Source organism: Tiliqua scincoides, chromosome 7 (assembly GCF_035046505.1).
Source record: "Tiliqua scincoides isolate rTilSci1 chromosome 7, rTilSci1.hap2, whole genome shotgun sequence".
NCBI lineage: Eukaryota > Metazoa > Chordata > Lepidosauria > Squamata > Scincidae > Tiliqua > Tiliqua scincoides.
Genome location: NC_089827.1, coordinates 42,593,916 through 42,619,334, shown reverse-complemented (window position 1 = coordinate 42,619,334; position 25,419 = coordinate 42,593,916). Strand labels below are relative to the sequence as shown.

Sequence of the window (25,419 nt, the reverse complement as noted above, 5' to 3'; positions counted from 1 at the left end):
GTGAATGCAGCATGCATAGTTTCAGTGTGTAATACCCAACTTTGAGGAGTGTTGGCTGTAAATAACAATATTAATCCCTCACTTGGGCCAGGTGACAATTCACCTTACAGACTGAGGGAATTTCCCTTAATTGAAAAGTACTGACTTCATGCTAGCACCTTGTTGAGAAGTTCTATGCCATTAGACTTGGTATACGTGGCTAAGCATCGCCTATATTCTGTAGGCCAGTGCTTTCACACCACCACCTCAGATCTTCTACAAAGTATGAAGATTTTTGCCAACAAGATAGTAAAGAAGAAAGAAACCTTCAAGCATCTGTGCCAGTGGTCAAAAATGCCACCCCCTGCTTTTTTAAGGAGGACTCTGTTCACATCACAAAGAAATGCCATATGAAACCCTATAAAAAGCTAAACTAAATACAGAAGCATAAAAATACATTCAGCAGCCTCTAGCAAAAATAAATCTCAAGTATTTTCATTTGCCAGCAGAAACAGTGTAGTGAGAGAAGTTGAGTTGCCCAGAAGATGGAGTTCTGTAACAAGAATTCCATATCAGTGAAGGACCTATACTTCTTTGATCAAATTACAACAAATGGTGTATTGCATCTGAATATTCGGATTACTTCATTCCATTTTCTCAGTAATGTACAGTAGCCCCCATATTTAGTTACAAATTTATATCCCACTTTATCTCCCTGACATGCATTTACAGCACCTTACAAAATTCATTAAAAAAAATCATTGTAAAGATATAAAATATAAAAATATAAACATTAAAATCTTCTAAAATTGGTAACAAGCTAAAAATCTGATTAAAAGCCAAGAGCAAGAAAAAAAAGCAGAAAACCAGTAGCAAACAATAAAATCACAGGTCCATAAAACTAATCAGCATAAAACCCAAAACCTTTTAATCAGCATAAAACCTATTAAAAAACCCGAAACCCAGAAATCTAGTGTAAAAAGAAATATTTTTGACCCTGCCAGAAGACCTCTTAGGAGGGAGCAGTTCATTAACTGAGAGGGAGGGAATTCCATAGAGTTGGTGCCACTACGGAGAAGGCCCTACTCCTTGCTGCTGCCCCTCCCAGATCCATAAGTGATGGCACCTGTAAAAGGGCCCTCTCTGATGACCAGAGAAGATGAACAAGATTATATGGAAGATTCCACAGCAGATACATTCCTACCGCTACAGCAGATAGTAACAAACCCTAAACTTGCTGTGGTGGTGCAAGATATTCTGTGACATTAATCACTCTCAGGATTCCCTAGAGAAATTTACCGATCTATTTCAGAGCCCTGAAGAGCAAGATGAGTCCCACAATTGTTTGCTGGACTCCCCCCCCCCCCCCGGCAGCCCAACTGGGAACTGAGACAATGGCCACGATGATTTCACCCTAAAGCAATGTGAGGAGCAGCAGTGGTCACCACTTAATCCCCTCAATGCCTAAGAATGGCAGTGCTGATGCTGCTGCCAACAGAAGGACATGTGTTCCCTCGGTTGGTCCAGCCTTCCTACAAGGAGTCTCTGCCACAGCCCTTGTCTTCACCTCTGCAACAGATGGCTTCCTTGGGGATTCTCGCTCCACAGCTTCCATCCTGCAGTGGCTGCCAGAGGCATAACAGAAGTTCCAAACCCCCCCCCCGATCAACCCCCCCCCCTTTCCCAGTACCTTTAACTCAGCGGCAGCAACCCTGCGCTTCCTGACTGAACCCTTTCTGGAAGGAGAAAACAAAGGGAGATAGTGGGGGGAGGAGGATGCCACCAGGCCCCAAACAGACATATTGGACTGGGTAGGGCTGCTGTTTGCCTTGCCAGGCCAGGGGAGGTATATTCCTCCTTTGTTTCTCTCCCTGCTGAGATTACAGACAAGACAGAGCTGCCTTGTGGTTGAATGTGATGTCCAGCTCACTGGGGAGGTGAGCTAAAGTAGGTAGATAGCAAGAGAGTCTTATGAATGTAAGGAAGGAGATGGCATTTGTCTACATGTTGAAGTTGATGGTCCTCTTCCCACTCTACCTACCAGAATACCAGAGGGGAAGCTGTGGGTGACTTTGACAGGAATACACACAAGCAAAAGGAAAAAGGAAGCAGTGGAGAAGGTAATAAAGCAGGCCAGAGGACAAAGCATTCTCCTGTCTGCCTCCTCTCACTGCGTATGTCCTGTTAGTGTTCTAGCACCAGCAGTGTTAAAGTATAAAATGCTGGAAGTTGGAAAATGTTGCCCAGCTCCTAACTTTTTTGCTTGGCCAAAACATTCTTTTTCTTTGTCTCACTTGATCAGTTTGCATGAGACCGAGAAATAGGAACCAAGAGGGGGAAGAAATGTGTTTTTGAGATCTGTTGTCCTTCCTCCATTTCCCTAAGCTAGTTCTTGAGTTGGAGATGAGCGAAGGATGGTCAGGAGTGAGGTAAAATGGAACCTCCACCTCTCCCTTCCAAAAGACCCGCCCTCATTTCAGCAGCAACATCAACTGAAGTATTGTTCAAAACAGTATATTTTAACAAATCTTACCAGCTGGCTTTATTGTCTGAACCATTATGAAGGTTTGACATAGAAAAAGCAAGCTTAAAACCCATTTTTGCCCAGCCCATAGATTTACACATTTAGTCCCTGTTGTGTATATGCATCGTTGGGCAGAAATAGCTTAACAAGATCCAGGAACAGCATTGTGTATGGCAAAAAAAGGCATTGTATCAAGGAAGGAAAGATGAGCAGGAATTCTCTGTATTCTACTTATGGTGATTGTATGAATGAAGCCGGTGGATCAGGAATAATGTGGATAGATATGTATTTTGTTTGTGGCCTTCCCTTGAGGATTATGTGGGAAGATAGGAGTTTTTGTCCTGCTTGTGTCTTGTGAGGTCCAATTTTTGGTTGTTGTTAATGCCAGGTCCAACAATTAACAGGGTTAGGAAAATGCTAAGAAATACACTTTTAAGAATGCATCCAAATTTATGTACTTTGGGTTGTGGAGATTTTTGGCTTGGAAGTAAATTCATCATGTTTTCGTATGTGTAATCTCTCCAGATCATGTTTAAGGAAAAGTGGTTCTGACTGTTTGAGACAGCAGCTAGCTATGTATATTGCTGAATGACTGACTGGGAAGTTTGTGATAACATGAACCCACCCTTCAGTTTTTCAACTCCTTAAGGGGTGGGTGGGTGGGTGTGTATACCAAACAAATATGAAGTTAGATAAACTTACTGGTAATACTAAAAGAAAAAGCTGACAGTCGTCCTGAAGCATTCAGAGAGGTACAAGGTAGTCAACCCAATCCTATCTGGGAAAAAAGCCTTATTTTGAATGTACATCAGCATCCTGGTTTAGCATAACTGTCCCTTTCTCTGCTACTCCAGATACTAAGACTTTTAGTGTTTCTCCAGCACTAAATGAGTGCATTTAGGTGATATTAAAAGGAAGAAGTGAGACAAGAGTGAACATTATTGTTTAGCCAAATTTGATTATGAATCTGCCAGAAGTAATAGCAGGCGCAAATAGTTGTGTTTCTTTAAATAATGTTGCTATCAGCACTGTTTATATGATGCAGACACAGGCACATTCATGTGTATGCGCAAAGCTGTTCCTGGGCTCTTGCAGACAGCCTGAGTTAAGCTGACAATGAGCAGTCCCCATCACTTTAGAATCCAGGAATTTGTATCTATTGGTAAGTTTATGCCTTGCCATGGAACGGTTCGTGGAATTATGGGGGGGTGGAGGCAGGGGAGATATGGTATTTTCTGCTTGCGCAAGACCCTTTGAAGTTGCAGGCAAAGTACTTGATCATATAGCAACCCATATAAAATACTGGGTTTAAAAAAAGCTTTGGTGAAAATGTGAGTGTTGGTCAGCTTAGTGAGATGTGTTGCCATTTCAGCAAATTCTAAAATTACTGAAAGTATTCCTTGCAGTCTAAAGGATGGTTCTATTATTAGATAACTTGTTGTTGTGCAAAGTATTTCTTTTCCTCAAAGCAGAGTGCCCTCTTGTTGGAGTCTGAATAATTCATCTGCAGCTCAGCAATATCAGAACCAGGCATCATCTTTTTGGGTATGATAAGAGTGATGATGTAAGTCTGGCAATTGGTTGTCACCACATCACCATGATTCTGTGATAAAGTTCTCTTTCTGAGTAACAGTCATCTTCACCCGTGTTAATACCTATGCCATTAACAGGAAAAAACTAGTCTGTGTTAAACTGTTGGATAATGGCAGCATTAGATATTTTAATTGCATTTTTAAGTATACAGACTGAAATGTAAGTTTTCATAATTGCAGCTCAGTAGCTGTGTGTTCTACCACATTGATTGCTTTATAACTGTCAAGTGTTTGCAATTGACAAAGCAGACAAAGCAGGCTTATGAAGCCCCAACTGGCCATCATAAGGACATGACTGATGTGTGCATTTTGACTTTGACAAAGCAGGCAGACAAAGCAGGCTTATGAAGCCCCAACTGGCCATCATAAGGACATGACTGATGTGCGCATTTTGACTTGATAGGTCCCACATTGTGGATGTCTGCCCTAAACTAGCCAGTGGGGGTGAGCTGATGCTCATTTGGTATTCTGACTGAGATGATATTCAGCTCATATTCATTTTGCAGCTTCTTAGAACAGATTACATAGGCCTACAAAATTGAGGGTCAGAAAAGTTTTTCCCAAACTTTGTGGTGGTCTGATATGAATTTGGGGTGCCAATTCCAAAAATGGCATCCGTTTTGCCCTATCACATCTAGTTTTGGAGATATAGTATAGCCTCATTAGTGAATGGTTCAAGCAGCTTTCTCATGAGGAAGCCATGGTGTAGGCTTCCTCATGAGGAAGCTGCTTGAACCATTCACTAATGAGGCTATACTATATCTCCAAAACTAGATGTGATAGGGCAAAACGGATGCCATTTTTGGAATCAGCACCCCAAATATACCCGTGAATTGGTGTAACGTTTAAGGAAGCAAAATGTGTGTTGGCCTGTGTTATAGTCCTTAAGTGGCTGTTACCTATTACTGTAAATGTTTGTTCATCTTACATTGTTCTACTTCATATAATTGTCTCTTCAGATGCACTGAAGTACAGCAATGGCAAAGTTCTGTATTCCTCATATTTTTGTATATTCTGCACTGGCATAGCTAGAGGGGGGCGGAGCACTAAGTTTTGCAGGGAGCCTCCCTGCAGCATGCAAGTGGCCCTTCCCCCTCCCCTTGGGAGCCATTCTTCTCCGTTTCCCCTACTGCCCAAATGGCTCCCAAGGGGAGGGGAGGAGCCACTTACACGCAGCAGTGAGGCTAAATGGAGGCGAATGGCTCCCAAGGGGAGGGGGAGGGGCCGCTTGCATGCTGTGTGGAGGCTTCCTGAAAAACTTAGTGCCCCACCCCCCTCTAGCTACGCCAGTGTATTCTGCCTATCACTGAAATATGTATGACAGCTGAATTATGTCTACCTGAGAATGGAGCTGTACTTCTCAGCTTTCCTTTAGTTGGCAAAATATCCCAGCTCTGACTCCAAATTGCCTATTTTCATTACAGTAACTTACTTAGTGCTAGAAAATCCAGATGAGGAAATTGAAATTATAGACAACTTTACTGACACATCATTAATTTTAGTGCTGTTTATATCTTCTTGCCATGTGTCTTTTAAAATCCCTTCAGCTGTTTCTCACACTTTCCTAAAAAGACAGAAAAAAATTCATACCAGCAATTTTTTAAAAGTTGTTCTTTTTTAATATTCTGAGTGTACAAAAAAATAGAAAGCTCAATTAAGGTTGACCCTAATAAACAACTATAAGCTAATTTGCTGCAGATTAAAGCCACTTTTGTATGCTGCATTTGCAACCATAACTGATAATCTGAAAGAACAGTTGTAATATTTAATTGGTCTATATAATATCTAAAGACATTATAAATAATACATTCAGTACTAGCTGTTGCAGCCTGGCTTCCTGGGGTTCTCAGCCCATTTGTGGTGTTGATCAGTTAGTTGAAAGCGGTACATGTCATGCTTTGGTAATGTTAATTTCCTCAGGTATTCCCTTAAGTGTTGAAGAATGAAAAATACTTTAGTCTAAAAGTTCATCGTCGTCTTGCATATGTACATTTTTTCTCACTGATCCTGTGCACTCAAAATGTTGTTGATCATCCAAACATAGATATGGAAGTTTGATATGGAACAAGATAGGAAGTTTGAGGATATGTTCTTGAAGTAGAGGCTTTACTTCCAATACCTGTTCTTAATATTGCATATGTGTTCGATAAGTGATAACCTGAGACCCATCTACCAGTTCTTGTACCATCTTTATTAAGATTTATATACTTCCTAGGTGCAAAGCAACTCACAAAATATTAAAAATGCATATTAAAAACATTTTAATACAACAAAAATTCAGTGTCCTAGAGAGCATTACCCATGGCAACTCTAAGTGCATCAGTTTTAAGGTCCTAGAAGCTATTGATATAACTTCATGGCTTTAAAAGATAAAGCAGAAAAGAGCAGTAAACTCTCTTCTCTTTATCCCTACCTTTGGGATTTCCACTCTTCTGTACTGCACATATTAAGACCGTCCCTCTTTTATCTGAACCAAAATTTTTGATATAAGGTCCAGGAACTGAGCAGGGCAGGGGAGGAGTCTCTTGGTCCGCCCCTTGCTCCATATATCATTTCTTGACTTCTGAGGTTTCCTTCCATTTTTCCTTCCCAGAACCTTGGCAGAAGTGGCAGTGCTGAAAGGACAGCACCAAGAGAGTCCAATAATTACATGGTTTGGATAAAGAGCTTCCACAGGCTATATCCAACCCATAGGCCTTATATTTGTTACCCCTGGGGTAGACCTTCCCTCTTCTTTGAGCCCAGAGATGGAAAGGGGGACAGAATTGCCTTGCATGTCCAGGAAGGCATTCCAGGAGGTTGGATTGAATTTTGGATTTCTCCTCCTGGTAGTACAGAGGTTTGAAAGAGCCTCCTTTCTTGGATGTGCTCATGTGGGTTTTAGGGGACATACTCTTCAAGATTTGGAAGACTGAGTGCAGCTGGGGAAGAGATGCAGTCCTCTGGGTGAGACAAACTACCTGATGGATAGTGTATCCACAAGCTTTCAAGGCATGTGCTTTATATATTTCCTATTACAGTGCATCTGTTTTTGTGCTATGTTCCTACAAATTATTGTGAACGTGGGTCCTAAAGAACAGAAGATTTAAAAAACTCAAGAAAAGTGGAAAAGCAGGTGAAACATAAGATAGTTGCTCATAGTTTGCAACTGAAGTTTGAGGTGCTAAGCCTTATTATGTGATACTAGAATTTCTGAAACAACATTAACTTTAAAACTTGATTAATGCTGTATAATCTTGTTAGTTGTGTGGCTTAAAATAGAATAAACATTCTCCTTACAGAATTTGGCATTTAGGGTGATATTGGGGTCAATTTGGAATGGCTTTGGAATGAATTAGAATATTTCCCCTTGTAATTAATATAATAATTGCACTCATTATCCAAATTTTCAATATAATGGCTGTTTTAGGAACAAAATAGGTATTAATAGCTAGGGAAGAGTATAATATGAACTAGTACATACTGGTAGTATGAAATCAAGATCTGTAGTAAAATAAAACAAGCTGTCCTTGAACTTCTGCTTATTGTGGTCTAAGACAGGCAATGATTATTTTAGTGGTTCTCAAACTTTAAGAGAGCTTTACTCCCTCAGTAAGACTTTGCAGGGGAGGGGCGAGGGCAGGGAAATGATCCCCAGGATCGCATCCCTAAGGGGGGCAAAGGAGGGGTGCTTTCACTTACTTAGACTCAGTGAGGGCTGCTGAAGGCTGCAAGAGGTGTGGGGAGCTCACCGCAGCCCTCTGCAGGGTTCCCCATGGCTTGGAATCTTGAAACCAAGTAATTGCAATGCACCTCCTGCAAATAGGAAGTGCCTTGCTATTGCTCCGTTACATGAACTGGTGGATTGCGACCCACGAGTTTGAGAACCATTGTCCTATAGTATTTAATAGACACAGCAGGAAGATAGCAGTTTTTTCCATGTGCTGGTTTTATTGTTTTTGGGCCCATCTGTAGAGTTTCGAGGCACTGTCTTTCAGGGGCACGCATGTCCCCATAAGGACAGACTTATAACAGCTGTCATAGGAAACATGCACTGCATGACTTCTTTGAATTATGTTACAGAGGTTATACTCTCTTCCCATGATTATCATTTTCCCATAATATCATGATTACCTTTGTTGCAGGGCTGGCCTGTCCATGAGGTCAACTGAAGCAGTTGTTTCAGGCAACAGATGAACATCTCCCTCTGTCTGCCCATTTATATGTCCTACTTTTCCTCTCATTCTCTGGATTGGACATAGAAAGGGGAACAGGGTGTAGAAGAGGAAGTATGAAGGAAAGGAATGGTGGACTAGGGCATTTCCAACACTCTAGCCCAGGGGTAGGCAAACATTTTGGCAGGAGGGCCACATCATCTGTCTGACACTAAGTTGGGGGCCAGGAAAAAAAGAATTAATTTACATTTCAAATTTGAATGAATTTACAAATTTACATAAATGAATATATTAGAGACAGAACTCACATATGAATGAATGAATTTTACTGAGCTTATTACACATAAGAACTATTATATAGGCATATAGAACCACGAGAGTATGAACTGTTTGCCACACACCTCTTGCACAGTGAAAACATACAGACCAAATCAGAAAAACGTAGAGACAAGTTGTTCAGATGCAATGGGGGGAGGTTTAAAATAATGCCCAGGGTAAAGCAGAAAACACATGGAGACTATAAAAGGTCTTACTATAACTTAACCTGCAGCTTGCGTCTGGTGGTTTGCTGGATATTCTGTTTTACCAAAGTTCCTACCTACTCTCACCTAACTCCACGTAATGCTCTAAACCAGTGTTTCTCAACCAGTGGTACTTGTACTTGAGGTACTTGTAACCAGTGGTGGTACTTGAGGTGGTGTCTGGTGGCACTCATTAGACCCCTCCTGTCTAGCAGTGAGACCAGCAATGCAATGTGGCAAGCAGCAATAGGAGGTTCCACTCGGAGAGAAGGCCTCCAGCATGCACTTTTTGCACACTCTAAAAAGCCCTCCCATCTGCCCTGAGCCTCTTACTAGTGTTTGTCACATCACACCTGGTCTCCCAATTTGGCAGTAACTGGCAATGACATCATTGCCAGTTACTTCCAGTGGTACTTCTAGTAGGTCAATGGTGCAAAGTGGTATGGCAGGGGACAAACATTGAGAAACACTGCTCTAAACTGTTCAGATGAAAAGCTTTGTATTTGTAGATTCTTCGGTTTTGTCTAGCATCTTGCTTTGTCTTAGACTTTCACTATCATATGTCATGTGTCCAGAAGAACTTTGTTAATTCGCCTTGCAAACCGGTTGTAAGTCATCATACATTCATCCAGATCATAGCCTAGTACTGGACCCCTACTCCCTCTTATTTTAGACTCTAAATTAATTAGAGGAGTCCTAGCATCTATCTCTCTTTTTCACCCTGTAGCTTGACATGCAGACTAGTATAAATGTTGAGAACCTCTTCTTTCTATCAGTATGGCTAATGTGGATTTTTCCTGAATAAAATACATTCTTTCTCTAGAACAAATGTATCATAAACGAAATTTACATGAGATGATTTATTAATGATTCTATCACACGGTACTCAATAATATATATGTTGCAAACGGTTTCTCAGGTCAGCTGTATTCTCAGAGATGTCCTGATCTTGTGGAGACAGAAGTTCCATGTGTGTTCATATCATAAGTTTTTATGATATGTCATTATGTTTTTATCTGTTTTTAAATTGTTTTTAAATTTGTTTTAACCTTGTTTGTAAGCCACCTTACAAGGCTTTCTGGGGAGAAAGGCAGGGTAAAAATAAAGTTGTTAATAATAATTTAGGATTTCCAGTAAAATAGTTCTCGGGTTTCCTTATAATGTTCTGAAACTCCATCAAAGTGTTTTTTAAACACTGATAACAAGACTTATTCCCCACAGTACCATTCCAGTCGTTTATTTTGCAAGAGCATGAAATAGCACATTCCCACTTTTAAAGCAGTGCTGTTTGGGCTTTTTCCCAACTTCATCTGTTTTTTTTTTCAAAGAATTGCTCATGCCTGCTCATACCAACCGTTGGTAGATGAGCAGTTTGTGATCTTAGGCATCAAACTTACCACATCTAAGAGCTTCAAACAAAAGGTCAGACAGGTGTGTTTTCTTTATTTCCAATCTCTGTAAACAAGGAATGAGTCTGAGAATGTTTACCATGTTGCTGTATCTTTATTTCATACTAGTTAGGTGGCCAGTGATGCAACAAGCTGTAATTCAAGATCAAAAGCACATGACACTTGATGACTAGATGTAGAATGCAAGGAGTCTTCACAGTATAGATACCTAGCCAATCATAACATCTCTAGCATTCTGACTGAAACAGATCTGTAGAGAGTAACAATAGCAAAACATTTAATATTTTCCTACTTTTCATATTAAAAGGAACTGGATGTTGACACTTTTTAACAAACAAAAAGTATACTTTATCCTTAAAGTGTTTCTTTGTACTGTACTACAGCTATAGTTGGAGAAAGACAGTTGGTGCCAAAGCCACTTCAGACATTATAATTTTCCTGGATCAAGGGAATTGCCTGGAGAAAAAATCTAGGGAGAAAGCATGTACACCATCATTGATGAGATATTTATAATAGTTATTCAGTAAGCAAGTTCTGCTGATTAGATTTTTTTCCTCCCCAAAAGCCTCTCTCTAAATAAGGAAGTATTGGTAACATTGGGTGTTTTGCATCACTACTTGGCTTGATTACCGTGCAGGTTATGTTTCTGTCTTATTATTTTCACTGGCTTTTGCATTAAAATCTTGTGAAATACAATACTAAAACAACATTTAATGGAACAGGAATATTTAGCATTAAATTGTTCACAATATGCCCCTCCCTCACAACTAAACCTTGGTACCTTCCTTCGTAGGATCAGCTTGAGCAGAGGTTTGGTTTAGCACACATTTTAATTTAATTGACAAGATGTATATGCCACTCTCCAGGATAGTATCCAAAGTGATGTACAGCTTAAAAATATGTTAAAACTTCCTCTGAGCAAGAGTCTAAGGTAAATTGATGGAAACATACAGATGATGTTGGATGAGAGTGTTGCACTCTCCTCTCTTTCACACTTGCACTCTGTCCACCCCTTCCTTTCCCAATCAAGGCAGTAAGTTACTCACTAGAGATGGGGGCAGCATTTGGCATGCTGCCTCAGGTACCAGGAAGTCTTGGGCTGGCCCTGTCCAAGACAAACTCTGTTCATGAGGAAATCCAAACAGGGATACAATATGGGGATGTTCCTGAAAGTAGAGCTGTCTTTTAATCTCTTTTAGAGATTAGTAGTGTGCTTAGGGCCCAGTATTTTATATAAGCACTTCTGAAGTCTTGTGGTCTTCAGAAGATTCATACAAGTTGATCATGAGATAATTTACATATCTGTTTGTTGCATTTTCCATGCATCAGAAATGCCTGTGTGTAGTATCCTACACACAGTGGTGTGAGCTCATTACCTTTCTTCGCAGAGCAGCTTCCCAGGCCCCCTAAAAACAAGTTCCAGAAGTTGGGGGGACCCTCAGGAATGGTGTGGGATGTGGCATGGTGGGTTGTTCTAGGGGAAAATCATCAAAAGGCACATGGAGAGAAGCTTCCATGAACACATTTTCACATCCAGGAGCTTCCCTCCATGAGCCGCATCCCACACAGTTCCCCAGGCCTCAGGAGCAGTTATTCAGAAGGCCCCTGAGCCTTCTGAAAAGGAAAGGGGCTGTAAGGAGAAGGGCAGTTAAAGTAACTTGGTTCTCATACCTTGTGCAAGTGCTACTTGGAATTCAGCCCTGGATGTCTATCTTAGAGAGTGGGGCATGTGGGGAAAAAATGCTCAGACCACCAGAAGTTTGAATATTCATGTCTCCTTTGGAAACAATGCAAGTGTCAGAAGGAACTTTGAAAATGAGACCTGTCTGTGCTTATATTTCCAGGATATTATTGGGGGTTAAAGAGTTCCTTGGTCTTAGTGTTCCAAGGCAAAGTCTTAGTGATTCACTTTATCATCGTGTTCATGTATTCCATGAAAAAGTAATACTGACTTTAGAAAAACAAAAGCAGCCTGAAGAACATTGTTGCTTAATTTGCAAAAGATTGATTTGCCATGGTTATGTGTCAGAGTACAGGATTTGCCTCAGATGTATATTAAACATCAGTAAAGCTTGTTTAGGCTGATTAGCCAGCCAGAAATTTCACTGCTCAGATGTTTTATCCCAAAATGAGGGAACAGTCACTGAGGTAATTGTTTCCAGAGTTTTTTATGATACAATGGGGAATGGAGGAGCTAGTTCAAATATCCCATGTAAATCCAAATCTTAGTCCCAGGAATAGTCTGAAGGCATGTGATTGAGCCCTGCTGCTGGTAAACTAAGCATACCTGGTCCTATGAACTGCTTTGATGGTCTGCAGAGAAAGTTGAAAGTATTCCCTAAGTAATAACCAGGGCTGTTAATCAGCTAAATGTTTTCATTGTTTTAATTGTCTGCTTTTTAACCGTTTGCTCAACAGTTACATTTGAGTATGACCAAAGCCTTAATAGCAGGTGCCTTTTTGAGATATTGTAAGAAGTTAAACCTATTCCCCCTCCCCCCCAAAAAACCACCTCACTATTAAAAAAGGAATTTTTTTCTTTTAATTTCCTATTATGCACAGAGCTGCAATAGACTTTCTTTCAAATTACCAACTCACAGCAATAAGAGCATTCAATATGATTATGTTTGGGGTTTGTGTTTTACAGTTTTGTAAGTTCTGTAGTAGTTTTGTCAACACTTTCCTGTGCATGTCTACTCAGAAGTGAACCCCAGTGAATTTATTCAGGCTTACTCCCATGTAAGTGTGTATATTGGTGTCAGGACCCAAATTGGGTCAGGACCCATCAGTGAGTTGCAACCTGATTGTTGGTGGGTTGTGAAACTGAAATTGATAAGCTGATAGATGACAAGGAAAATGTATTGAGCCCTATGGAAAGTGAAACAGAACTGCACATTAACTCATGAGTAGGTGGCCATACCTCAGTCCACTTCAAAGGGAGGCTGAAAGGAATCTGACACCACCAGAATAGTCCCTATTTGACAAAGACAGGCCAAAAAAAACACAAGAAGAAAGTCCCTCCCCCTCCAAGCTGAAAAGGAAAAATGTATTGAGCTCTACAGAAAGTGAAACTGATCCACGCACCTGCATTTTCTCCTGAGTATGCAAACGTACTTTGGCTCTTATCAAAGGCCAGGCAAAGGGGAATGCAAGGCCACCAGAACGATCCTGATCCGATGTACATGGAAATCAGCAAATGCTCCAGAAGATGCTTGCCCACCATAGTAAAAAGGATAAAAACAGGAGCTTGAGCAGATAAGGTGAAACTTATTTTTTTTTAGTCTCATAAAGCTAGATGGGTCCCAAAAGAGTGTCATTTTAAAAAATGGGTCCTGGTGCTAAAAATTTTGGGAACCTCTGGTGTATATTATTGCAGCCCTACTTATACAATATTATCACATCCCTCTAGTTTAATTTTTTTATCATTGCTTTACCCTTTAGCAGATGTTCCCAGTACACTGTCAGTATGAAACATATTTGTTCCTCAAGATATAAATCAGAACTACATTTATGTTGTGCTGAGCTATATTTAATAGGATATTTCTATTTCTATCTTCTTGTCATATTAACATACTAATATAATGTTATGTTAATATACTATAAGGTAGGAAGATTTAGATAATTGGTGTTTCTATTCTGTTTCTTGTAGACGCAAAACCGCATGAAATTGATGGCAGATAATTATGAGGATGATCACCTCAAATCGTCATCTCATTCCAGCCAAACTAACCACAAACCCTCCCCAGATCAGGTAAGACTGTTTTTTCTTTTCTTTTTAGATTGATGTTTGCTTACTGATTCTGTTTATCCTCTGTTGCCTGCATTATATGGGAGTAGAAATAACTCTGCTGACATGGAATTAGTGAATTACTTTCTTAGATTAACTTCTTTGATCTTGTTATAAAATTGGGATTTTTGTTTAACAAATCAGGACAACTGTTCCAGGGTAGCTTTGGTCATGTGAAAAGTGTTGTGTGGAGCTCCAGATGCATTGGAGATCTCTGTCCTCAAACAAATGAAACAAAAAATGCCTGTGCCTCGTTGCCTGGTTGTAAGGGAACAGTTGTCTTGTATCCCAGACTCTGTACTAAATGATCACCTGTTGTTCCCTCACAAGCTCAACAAAACTTGGCCTAAAAGGAAATCAGTTTACCTCTTCTAATGCATGGTCTACTTTCATATGTTACTGACTAAGGGTGCAATCCTAACCCACTTTCCAGCACCGGCATAAGGGCAATGAAGCTCCAAGGTAAGGAACAAGCATTCCCTTACTTTGAGGAGATCTCTGTGAGTGCCCTACAACTGCAGGATGCAGCACATGTCCCATTGGCACCGCTATGCCAGTGCTGGAAAGTTGGTTAGGATTTGGGCCTAAATCAAGGTATGTTTTGAAGCTATCAAAAGGCTTAGCAAACTCTACAAGTAACTTCCTAATTAGAAAGCCTTTGCCAATATCACATTATTTGCCAGCTTGATTGAAATATCACTGCCTAGCCCAAGAAATGAAACGGCTCATAGCCTTGGTCTACCTTTTCATTCTAAAACTAGCATAGTTTGACCATAATTTAGACCTACATTCCTTATTCCATTGATACAAACATGTGCATTTGTACAGTGTAATGATTGAGGGGAAAAGAAGAAAGACTTTAAAAATGCTTGAAATTTTTTACCAATACAAAAATCATATTTTAGCCACTTTTGAAGATAATATTGAGGAAAATAGTTAGGCATGGCATCAAAGTGTTATAGTAGAAAAATGAAATAAAGGTCACTTGCAGATTCACTGTATCACTGTCATGCTGAGCTTTAAAATTAAGAACAACCCAATCAGATTGATATTCTTCTGAGAAGTAGATCATAACATTTGTCCTGATGGAGCAATATTGATGTTACAGTTTAAGGCAATACTCTGTAGTTCTCAGTTTCCTGGAGATTAGAAGAGTGTTTGTGTTGCACACTGAAAAGGAGGCTAGTGTGTAAATGATATTCAGTTGGAGTAGACGGCAGTAATCATATGAGATGAAGGTAGATAGCCAAATGTGATGTACTATAGCGATTTTCAACCACTGTTCTGCAGCACAATGGTGTGCTGTGGGAGTTTGGGTGGGTGGTCATTTATTAATAGGTCCATTGGGGGTGTTTGAGGGAGGGCAAAACCTATAATATTCTTCAGTCAGCTGTTGTTCAGATCGACTGAGTTATTCTGTGTAAGCTTGCACTAATGCATTTTGTTTGTTATTTCTATGTGTTAATACTTGTTTTTAATTGTAAAATATATCGTTAAATTGATAGGGTCCTTTGACAATTTTAGCACCTTGTCAGTATGCTGTGAGATGAAAAAGGCTGTAAATCACTGCAGTAGAGTTTTAACCAGAGTAGTAGACCAAATATGCTTTCAGCATATTTAGGTTATAATTGCAGTCATTCAAGGCACTTAAAGACAACTGAGCAGAAGATACAAAAAAAAATTTTTTTAACTACGTTTCCTACCACTAGAAGGTTATTATTGTGTGTGCTTTTAAATACTAACCAAGTCTTTATTTCATTCCCATGCTGCTCTGGGCTTTTCCCCCTTGTCTTCTCTCCACCAATAGGATGAGGAGGAGGGTATTTGGGCATAGCCAATCAGATGCTCTTAGTTCAGCCATTTTGTTCAGAACGGTGAGAATTGGCTTTCTTTATCAGTACAAAAGTTTCCCATGGTCATTCTTGCATCTTGCTTCTGTGTGACTCATGAGGTTTAGGTGTCTTTCCTTTCCCTTTCTAATGTAACCTTTGCATGTAGATGTTTTTTCCTACTCTTTTGTATGCTTTTTAAAATTCTGAAGCTATGTTAAAACTTGTTGCTGTGTTGTGTCACTGTGGGGACAAGTGATCAGAGCATGTGATTGGATTTATAAGCAAAGCAACAGCATGATTCATGTTGGAACAGGAAATATGTCCACTATAATTTACCATTATAGTTTAACCATGGAAACAAATATTTTCGATTGGGGGGGGAAAAAAAGCTTTATAGTGAAGTGGTACGCTCTCTAGATTCTTTAAAAAAGAAAATCGGCAACAAATAACCTAAGGCTCGTTTCCACTTCTTGTATTGCATGATGTGAGCACAATGACCTATGCTGTTGAGATTGCTGCAAGACTGTCAGTTGCCCCAAATTACCTGAAATGTTTAATAAAATAGTAGAGGATTTGGAGAAGATTAATAGCAACTTAATGGAAGAAATAACTCTCCAACTTCTCTGCACAATTACTGCTTGATTAATTGCCTTGTTAAATGTGTGTGTGATGTTGTTGTTGCAATGTTGAGATCTTTCATTTCCAGTCAATTCTTTGGAATATCTGATCCAGCCGTGTTAGGGCACACTTTAATTCTACAACCCAGAGGTTAAATTGATTATCCTTTTGGGGGAAAAAAGTAATTTACTCATGCTCATTGGTGATCTCATGCCCCTTTAGTGTTGCTTCTCTGCCATGTTTGTTTGCTTGTGTATGGTGTTAAACTGTTCAACGTGTTTAAGAAAAATGTAAGTATCTTGCTGAAAAAATGCTGAAGAGAATGAGATGAGGTAAGTTAATAGGGAAAAAAGGCAGAATTGCTTAGAAGGCAGAAGGAATTCAGATTAATTTTCATTGTAAAATAAAAATAGTATGGCAGATGTTGAACAAAGGAGATTTCAATTAACTATTATATGTTTAGAGTGGAGAATAAAATTCTGGAAATATGCATGGTTGTAATAGTCTCCAAATACAACTTGCCATTCTGTCAGCAAAGTGTAGATGTGCTCTTCGTTTGTATTGGGAAGGTCTGATTTATCGTTGTTTATCACTGTGCAAGGCTGAATAGCAGATGAATGAGACATCAGGGGTTGTTTAGAACTCCTTTGCATGTGTATATCTTACATCTGAATTCATAGTAAGAATAAAAGCATAAAACAACATGATGCATGAAAGAGGTAGAAGAGACAACAGTATAGGCTGGAAAAAAATCATGTACAAGAGAGGAAGAGGCAAAAAAGTGGAACCTGTTGTTACCGTGTAAAAGTTGAAATGTTTGGCTCCATACTATACCGATGCAGATGTATGACCTGTGTTTGTCAGGTCATGTGGTCCAAACTGTCTCGGTTTGGGATACCCAAGATGAATCTCTTTACTTGTGACTGTATAAATAGTGATGATGTACCTAAAACCACTGTCCCATGCTCATTTATATGTATGGAAACTATAATCATATTTCGTTTCCGCAGGGGGTGAGCAGTAGCTGGTGCTCAAACGTCCCCCAGAACATGCAGGAAATCCTTGTTAAGGCCAAAGACATTCTTGTAGAGTTCTTTCTTAGAAGCTTCTTTGCTTTGGATCTGCTATCCTGTCATCTCTCTCAGAGGATAGCCTCTTTCCCCCTTTAGATAGGTTCTGTTTCATGGGCAAGACATGTTCTTAAATTTTTGTGCCCTTGTTGTCATCCCCCATATGTCTATACTTTTTTTTAAAGTAATATTCCTATACAGTACCCTCACTCCAATTCTGCTACCCGCAACCACCCAGAAGTCTCTTACTTTCTTAAAGAATTTCATTCATCTGCATTGTTTCTCTTTATGTCTGAACTCTCCAGAAAACTTACTTGGTAGCATCATCTCTGTCTTCCCTTGTCCCTTTCAAAACCCACCTTCTCCCACTTGTCTTTATCTCTTATTTGGAATAGGACTTAAATTCCTAGATTTACTCACATTAGTACCACATAAATTTTATGTCTCCACTTCTGTTCTTCCCTCACTTGCTATTAAAATTTGTAAGTTCCATAAGTCAGGGACCTTTCTTGTGCACACTTGCGTTACTCTGTAAAGGCTGATGTATACTGATTGTGTGTGTGTGTGTGTCCACCTGCCATGTTTGGTCTCTTTGTCTAGCCAGAACTGGTAACATCATCAGGCCACAAATTACTCTTCTTCTGTGCCACTCATGCTGTGCCAACTCTGTAGATGTACCACTCCCACACTGACTTACTCCTTTCTCCATTCTATAGCTTAAAAACTAAAAACTTAAAAACTTAAAACTTAAAAACTTAAAGAGCTACATGTAATAGGTGCTGTTACCACATATTCTCCTTGTGGATGTCACTTTTTGGAAGCAGATTTTATGAACAAGTGCCAAACCCCTGAAGCCATGGATATGGGTGTTTGTAGAGCAAAACATCTTAGTTTGTGTGTGAATTCCAGAAATTAAGATTTGGAAGCAAATTCTGTCTTAAGAGAATGTCCAAAAATTTGGACACAAGCTTAATCCTTTTTTCTAAGATGAATGAAAATCTTGGCAAGTTTTACTAAAGAAAAGTAGCACAAAAGGTTTCCTTGTGTGACCATAAAATGTTTGTTTATATCATGCCCTCCATGTAAACGATGCCTTAACAGAATTTCATAAACAGCAGTGATAGGTGTCTGCAGAGTTTGTAACTTAAAATAAACATTGGCTCCTTGCACCCCTCCCCCAGAGGACAGTGCTTGCTGTAGTAAGTAAATCCCCAGTTTTGTCTGTCCCTGGTGACAACATGATCATGGTGATCATGTCACTGCCATCCTCCCCGCCCCTGCAAAGACTTAGAGTGATTCCCGAACTCCCAGAGCGTTTGGGAACCACTGCCCTAAGCGTTTGCCCTTCTAAGAGCAGTAAATGTCCTGCTCTTGCCAGTGCCACAGGGTTTCATGTGCTGTTTCACTGTCCCAGCATGCACAGCAGGCATAGGATTGTGCCCTAAAGCAGGCATGTAGGGGACAGTCACCCAAGCAGCCACTCTTTTATATCCTTTCAGAAGAGTGGACAAAGATCCCAATTCCAAATATTGGAATCCAAACAGCAAGGCACATCTGAATAGAACTGCAAGTGATCTTAACAGAGATGGGGAGGGAAAGAGGAGCTTCTCCCAGTGGAAATGTAGTGTGAGTAATTGGAATGGGGAACCAGCAAATAAGTGTGTAGCAAATTCTACAGCATGGAGTGAGATGGAGGTGATTGTGGGGGTGGGGGGTATCGAAGTCCACAGGCAGATCAAGGAGAACAAAGTAGGAACCTTTTGAACTTTGTGGGGAGAAAGATTATCAGTGCAGATAGTATGAGCAAGAGTTTCAGTGGGGTGTAGAGGGTGGATGCCAAATTGTAAAGGTTCAAGAATGAATTTGATAAAGAGACAAGACAGTGGAAGTAAACAGCATGATCAGTCAAAAGGAAGTAGTAAAGATTAGATTATAGTTAAAGTAGAAGTGAGGAACTGGATGAAGATATGTTACAATGGGGAAGATGTATTTATTTAAAACATTTTTATCCCACCTTTTCAGGCCTTACTGGGCAGCTCGAGGTGACTTACAAAAACAAATAAACAATGCAAACAACAAAATAGTATTAAAACCATTAACAGTATCATGGCGACATTTTTAAACATAGTGAGGAGGGAGACTGAAGGAAAGAATGATGTGATTGAGGAAAGGGATAATCGTGGCAGAGAATCACAATCAGTATCTATAGCAGCAATTTTCAACCCATTGTGCCATTGGTGTGCCACAAATGGTTTCCAGGTGTGCCATGGGAATTTGGAGGAGAGTCATATATTAGTAGGGCCCTTGATGGGTGCTCCAGCCAGCAATGCAGTATGCTTTATCAATTGTCAAAAAACGATGGTGTGCCGTGACAATTTTAGTACCTTTTCAATGTGTCATGAGATGAAGAAGGTTGAAAATTGCTGATCTGTAGACACAGTGACAAAGTATTCCAAACTAAAACAAAGGATATTGCAGTGTAATATACCCATTAGCTAAATCTGGAATCCAAATCTGTTGCTAGTTATGTAGTTCTGTATCATATGTTTATCTGAAAATTTTACAGGAATGTGCTGTTCTTGTTTTGTTTTAATTAAAAAATAATAATACTCCTCACGGAAGCGAGTATGAGAAATCCAAAAACAGCAATAACCCAATCATCATTCACAATATTAAGCATCCAAGTAAAATGTTTCAAGGAATCCTGTTAACTAATTTGGCAGCAGCTGCAGCCTCCGGCCTGTCAAAGGTAATACCCTGGAGAACCACATTTTAGAAATCTAGCCTCAAGATCCAGTCACTGAATATAAATGCAGAAATAGTGCGTCACCACTGTTGTTGGCACAGGGAATTTGTTAAAAATGTGATCTTGCTAACTGACACAACTTCAAGTTTCAGGTGCAGTGTAAGTTGTCAAGATGCAATCTACAATTCTTGGAGCACATCACTAAGTGAAACCACTTTCTTTACTACCATTTTTTAAAGAGCACAGAGTCATTGCTTGAGGTAACTCTGTTAACTCAAGTGATGGCCAATAAATACTATTATAGAGTTGAAAGGAAAGGCAGAGTTGATTTTAATTGCACCAAGTAGGAATTCCACAAATAATCACTAGGACTGGTATTTGGAAATCTGATATTTTGTGTTGGCCTTTCTCTACAGACTGTATCGCAGGTTGCCGAGCATGTTGAAAAGATCATCATTGTGCCAGTACTTTCCAAATAACGGAATGCAGTTTTTCTGTGTACTGATTGCAGTCTTCTGACTAAAGTGGTGGAGGCTTGGAAAACTGATGTCCCAGCTCCCGAGCGATACATCATTAAATAACTCTTTCCGGTAGGGGAAATTGGAGGTAGTATGATTACTAAGTACTCCTTTTTTTAGCAAAGGCTAAATAACCACATTTAAAACCACCTAAAACCATGTCATAGCAGAAGGAAACACTGGCAGCCCCGTCAATAAAAGTTCTATGATCTCTTGACAGTCCCTTCATCCAAATGGACTTGGACTCCATTCACTGAACTAGTTCAATGAACTATTGGGGCTGCTTGAGCACAGGTTCATTGTGATTGCCCCCTTGTTCACACACCGCTTGTTTAGTCCTAATTGCTGTGTTATGTGCTGGAAGACAGTCAAGAACTAGACTTGTGTTCTGTGTTTAAATAATAATGAGATACTTATGTTTCTAAGAAGATATAATGGGGCTTATCAACCCCACACAGTTGTGTTGCCCAGCCCTTCAGTGAAGAACTACAGAAAGCAAAGGTTTAAGTGAGTTCCCCTGAGTCTGTACAAACCAGAACTATTCTGATACTAGTTACTATTCATCTTTCCAGTAGGAAGGAATAGCAGACAAGGAAATTAATTGGAGAGGGAGAAAAAACAAATTTTTAATGAGGCTGCAAGTCTTAATTTTCTGGAGAATATGATATAGAAAATGTGCAGGCACAAAACATCAGTAGACACACCTATTTTCTTATTGCCCTTCTTAAGACCTCAGTCGTCTTCTGACATCAAGAGGGCCTTGCAAACATGAATGGAGTTTCATTGCAGTCTTTATCATTTGAGGCCCTATCCAAAAAGCCCTTAAACTTTTTCACTGTCTTCTCTCATCAGAAACAAGTAAAGCTAGTTGCACACCTTATTTATCTTACTGTGTCTACCCTTAGACGTCCTATCCTGTGTTTTGTTTTATGTAAGTTTTTAAACTTAGAACTAGCACAGAAAAAGGCTTTAACTCAGTATCTGTCATATCTTGTAAGTACTAGCAAAGCGATGATTGCCAGACTGTGGTTCCTAACACTTTGAACAGTTTGAAACCACATTATCACTGTCATCATGAGATTCTTCATGTTCAAAAATTGCTTTGTTTCAAAACCATATTTGCTCCGTACCAGTTTCCAAAACACTTTGGGAGAAGAGGAAAAATTGACTCATAAACAGTATTTGATGTTGCCATTGTCTGATCTCATCTTGCCCTTTTCACTATAGGGCACTTGTGTTTCTCTTCATACCAGGAGACAGACTACTTTTGAGATGAGGCTATTTGGAGAGGAGTGAACAAAGATGGGGTGCAGAATAATGGTAGTCTTGCTTTTGGCCCTCTCACTTTGATTGTAGTTATAGTTAATATGTATATGGTGTCTTGAGTTCAGCCAAGGACCATGTTAATTCCTTTTTATGTCTTTGCCAAACCATCCCAGTATTGAAACAACATTATTCCATTCACTGTTCTAAACCGTACTGTTGAGATCTGAGACTTTAAAAGTGAATTGCCAGTTTTGGCAGTTTGTGATGTAGGCACATGTCTACAGAGGATTGCATTAAGTTCTTCAAAAATCTGAGGTGACATAACTTCACATCTTTTCAGTCTCTTTGGAAGGTTTTTCTGAGACCATCAATGGAGAAAGCGGTGTTCATTATTTTCTGTTCATTTTCAGTGTTCTCCCCCCCCCCCCATGTTTGGCTGGTTCCCAAGGTGAAGGCGGTGAGCTCTGGAAAGCATTAATCCATGGGATTTATTCATGGTGTATAAAAATTTCAAAAAGAATTTGTTTTATACATGTGATTTCCTGACTGACTCTGGCAGAACCAAAACCAAGAGAGATGGGGCAGTGAATGCAGTAAAAATTCCTGACACAAGTTTCTCCTGAGATGTTAAGAGCAGGGAGCCACTGGGGGCTGACCATTATTGGTTTTGTACCTGTGTTGAGTTTCTGTAGTGGACTCTTACAGAACATTTAAGACCTAGTTTGCCTGGAATCAAGATTAATCAGTGTCTTGAGCACTTTCTAATGTGTTCATTTTAAATAACAATGCTCTACAGAAACATGCATTTATTTGTCTGACATCATTCATTTTCTTCAAAGACTTCATCATAGATAGGTGAGCCTCCTGTTAAACAGTCTCCTGGCCTCTCTTTCTCTTCCACCTTCTTTCCCCAGCTCATGCCTGTTTTGAAGGACCAGACTACCATACAGTCCCCCCTTGCTACCAATGCACTACCACCCATTCATCTCCATTTCCAGTGGGATCAAACCAGGCAGAACAGTGTTGTGTGGTCCTCATAGCAGTAGGTCCAAGTACCACTGTCATACTGTGAAGTGCCATCAGTGGTACTGATTCTGCAGGTTGAAAAGCACTGGCATGTGTTTTTACATGCCAGAATTTCTGCCTCTAATGTGTACATTACAGTTCATTAATTAAATAGCATACTTTACTGACTGACCTAATTGAATGCATTTTCAACATTGAAATATATATAGGTAAAATGGTATCTGCTAGTCAGCCACCTTTGGTTGATTGTTTTAAAATGCATTCATTTGGTACAGTACAGCTTTTTACGTCAGATTTGCAAGGCTTTTGTTTTTCTTGTTTTGAAACTGATAATATTGAATGAACATTGCTTGGACAAAGGAAAAGGGAATGGTCAGAATAGCTCTGTTGTTGGTAATAGTAAGATGGTTTTGAAAAATATTCTCATACCTTGGGCAAACTCAGTTAGTCCATTGAGCCCTAAAAAGCTCTCATGCTATGCAGAGACTTTTGACCCAGCTCATCAATCCTGTCTAGCTTTGCCTTTCTGCTTGGCAGGTGCTTTTGCATCCTCTTAAGATAAGCTAGTGGCAGTTCTGCAGTTGTGGGAAGCACTGTGACTTTTGTTAAGTGGCCAGCTCAAATTAGATGTGGGAGAAACTTAGAGATAAGAGTACTCTTGCTGGTGAAGCTGAGTATATGGAGGGGGGAAATAACTGCTCTGGTAGTTCTGCTGCTCTCCAAGGCAACAAGAGACAGATCTTCCAAAAATAAGCAGCATTAATTAGGATGCTTCCAACAAGAGTCTTATCCAAGGACAAATCGTCTTGTCCCCAATTTAAAAACTTCCTTTGTCATGTTACATAATTCTAGTGCTTATATAGGACAGAGTAGCAGCTTAGAGTTTTGCCCCTTTATTTATTAGCATAAGGTTAGCATAAGGTGGCAAATGGAAATGGTTATAGTCTCCTTACCATCTGCTGATAAACAATCAAAGGCTAAAGATGCCAGGATGATCGTTCTGGTGTTGAACTTAGACCTGGAAGGTCCAAATCCCCACTAATTCATGAAACTTCCTAGGTGACCTTGGGCCACTCACTATCTCTCAGCCTCACCTACCCCACAGAGTTGTTGTGAGAGCTAAAGTAGTGAAGGAACTATGTATACCACCCTGAGCTCCTTGGAGGAAGGGCGGTATAAAAATGTGAAAAATAAAAGAGATATAGGATGTGCTGTCTTCATGAGCTCTACCATTTTGGAGTGCAGTATTACTTTCATCTTTTAATATTGCAACTATAGGCTGAGCAATGTTTTGTCAGCAGCGTGCTGCTCGAACACAATTATCCAATGTAAAAGGAAGTGTTCAGTTTTTGAATTCTTGATCTGGCAACCCTGGCTGTTCCACACTCTTGATCTTTTTCTCCATCTTATGAGTGACTTTTAAAAATTAGTATCAGTGTTAGAGAGTACCCAGCACTGGACCTGAAGTCTAATTGGGTGTATAATGTTTAGACTTTAAAAAGGGGGCTATCATAGCAGTGCAGTTTTCCAATTAAGCAGCAGGTTGAAGTTATGGATTTTAACTCTATGAAATAATGTGTGAACCCCAGGCAAAGGAGAGGCAGAAATATTTTAGAAGGAGATGATAGAAATAATTTAAAGATATATATAATGTGAGGCATAGGACAAGAACTATTTTTCCTACCCATTCTGAGGTCAGGTTCCTTAGAATTCTCTCTCATATGAAAATTCACCTGTGAAGGGAAGGACCTGAGTAAAAATTGGTATACAAATGAAGAAAAGAAAGCTACTGAAAAGAAGATAAAGGTTGTTAGGGTAGAAGGGCCATTTGAATTATTCAGTATTTTAAGGAAAGTAACATTACCAGTTCACACTCTCTATTGCTTTCAGGTTACCCATTCCAGTACTCAAGAAGGTTTTAGCAGTATTGGTAGAAATCCAGAAAAAAAAATAAAGCATTTAATGTTTAAATAATACCGTAATAATGAACATCAAAACACGGTTGTGCTTTGCAACAAAATCTAAAGAGCTATGGTGTCATGAATGATTATTTCTTCACTGTAGAATGCTTATCTTGCTCTGTGTGACATACCTTTCTTTATCAGTTCAACCCATTTCTGCCCAGCCCACAGGTGTACACATTTGATCCTTGTTGCATATATGCAACATTGGGCACAAATGGCTTAAAACCATTGCAGGCCTGCTAACATGAGCAGGTTTTATGAAGTCATGTAAGATGGTCAGTATCACTTTTGTCTCTAACCAGTCACAAGCATGGTGCCAATACAAATTTCTATCTTTGCTTTCATTATTTTTCCTATTAAGTCATGCTCAAAAGCTTCCCTGACTTGTGGCCCTTTCCTTTAGTCCCATTTGA

General features: G+C 39.6%; 1 protein-coding gene across 5 annotated transcripts in view; it reads left to right on the top strand.

Annotated features, from left to right (window-relative positions):
• The window catches only part of ERC1 (ELKS/RAB6-interacting/CAST family member 1), a 210,856-nt gene that overhangs the window by 160,860 nt on the left and 24,577 nt on the right, over nt 1-25,419 (top strand). For all 5 annotated transcript variants that reach the window (XM_066633526.1, XM_066633525.1, XM_066633524.1 and 2 more), the window contains one exon: nt 13,829-13,930. In XM_066633526.1, the coding sequence (XP_066489623.1) occupies nt 13,829-13,930 (102 nt within the window). The remainder of the gene's footprint in view (nt 1-13,828; nt 13,931-25,419) is intronic.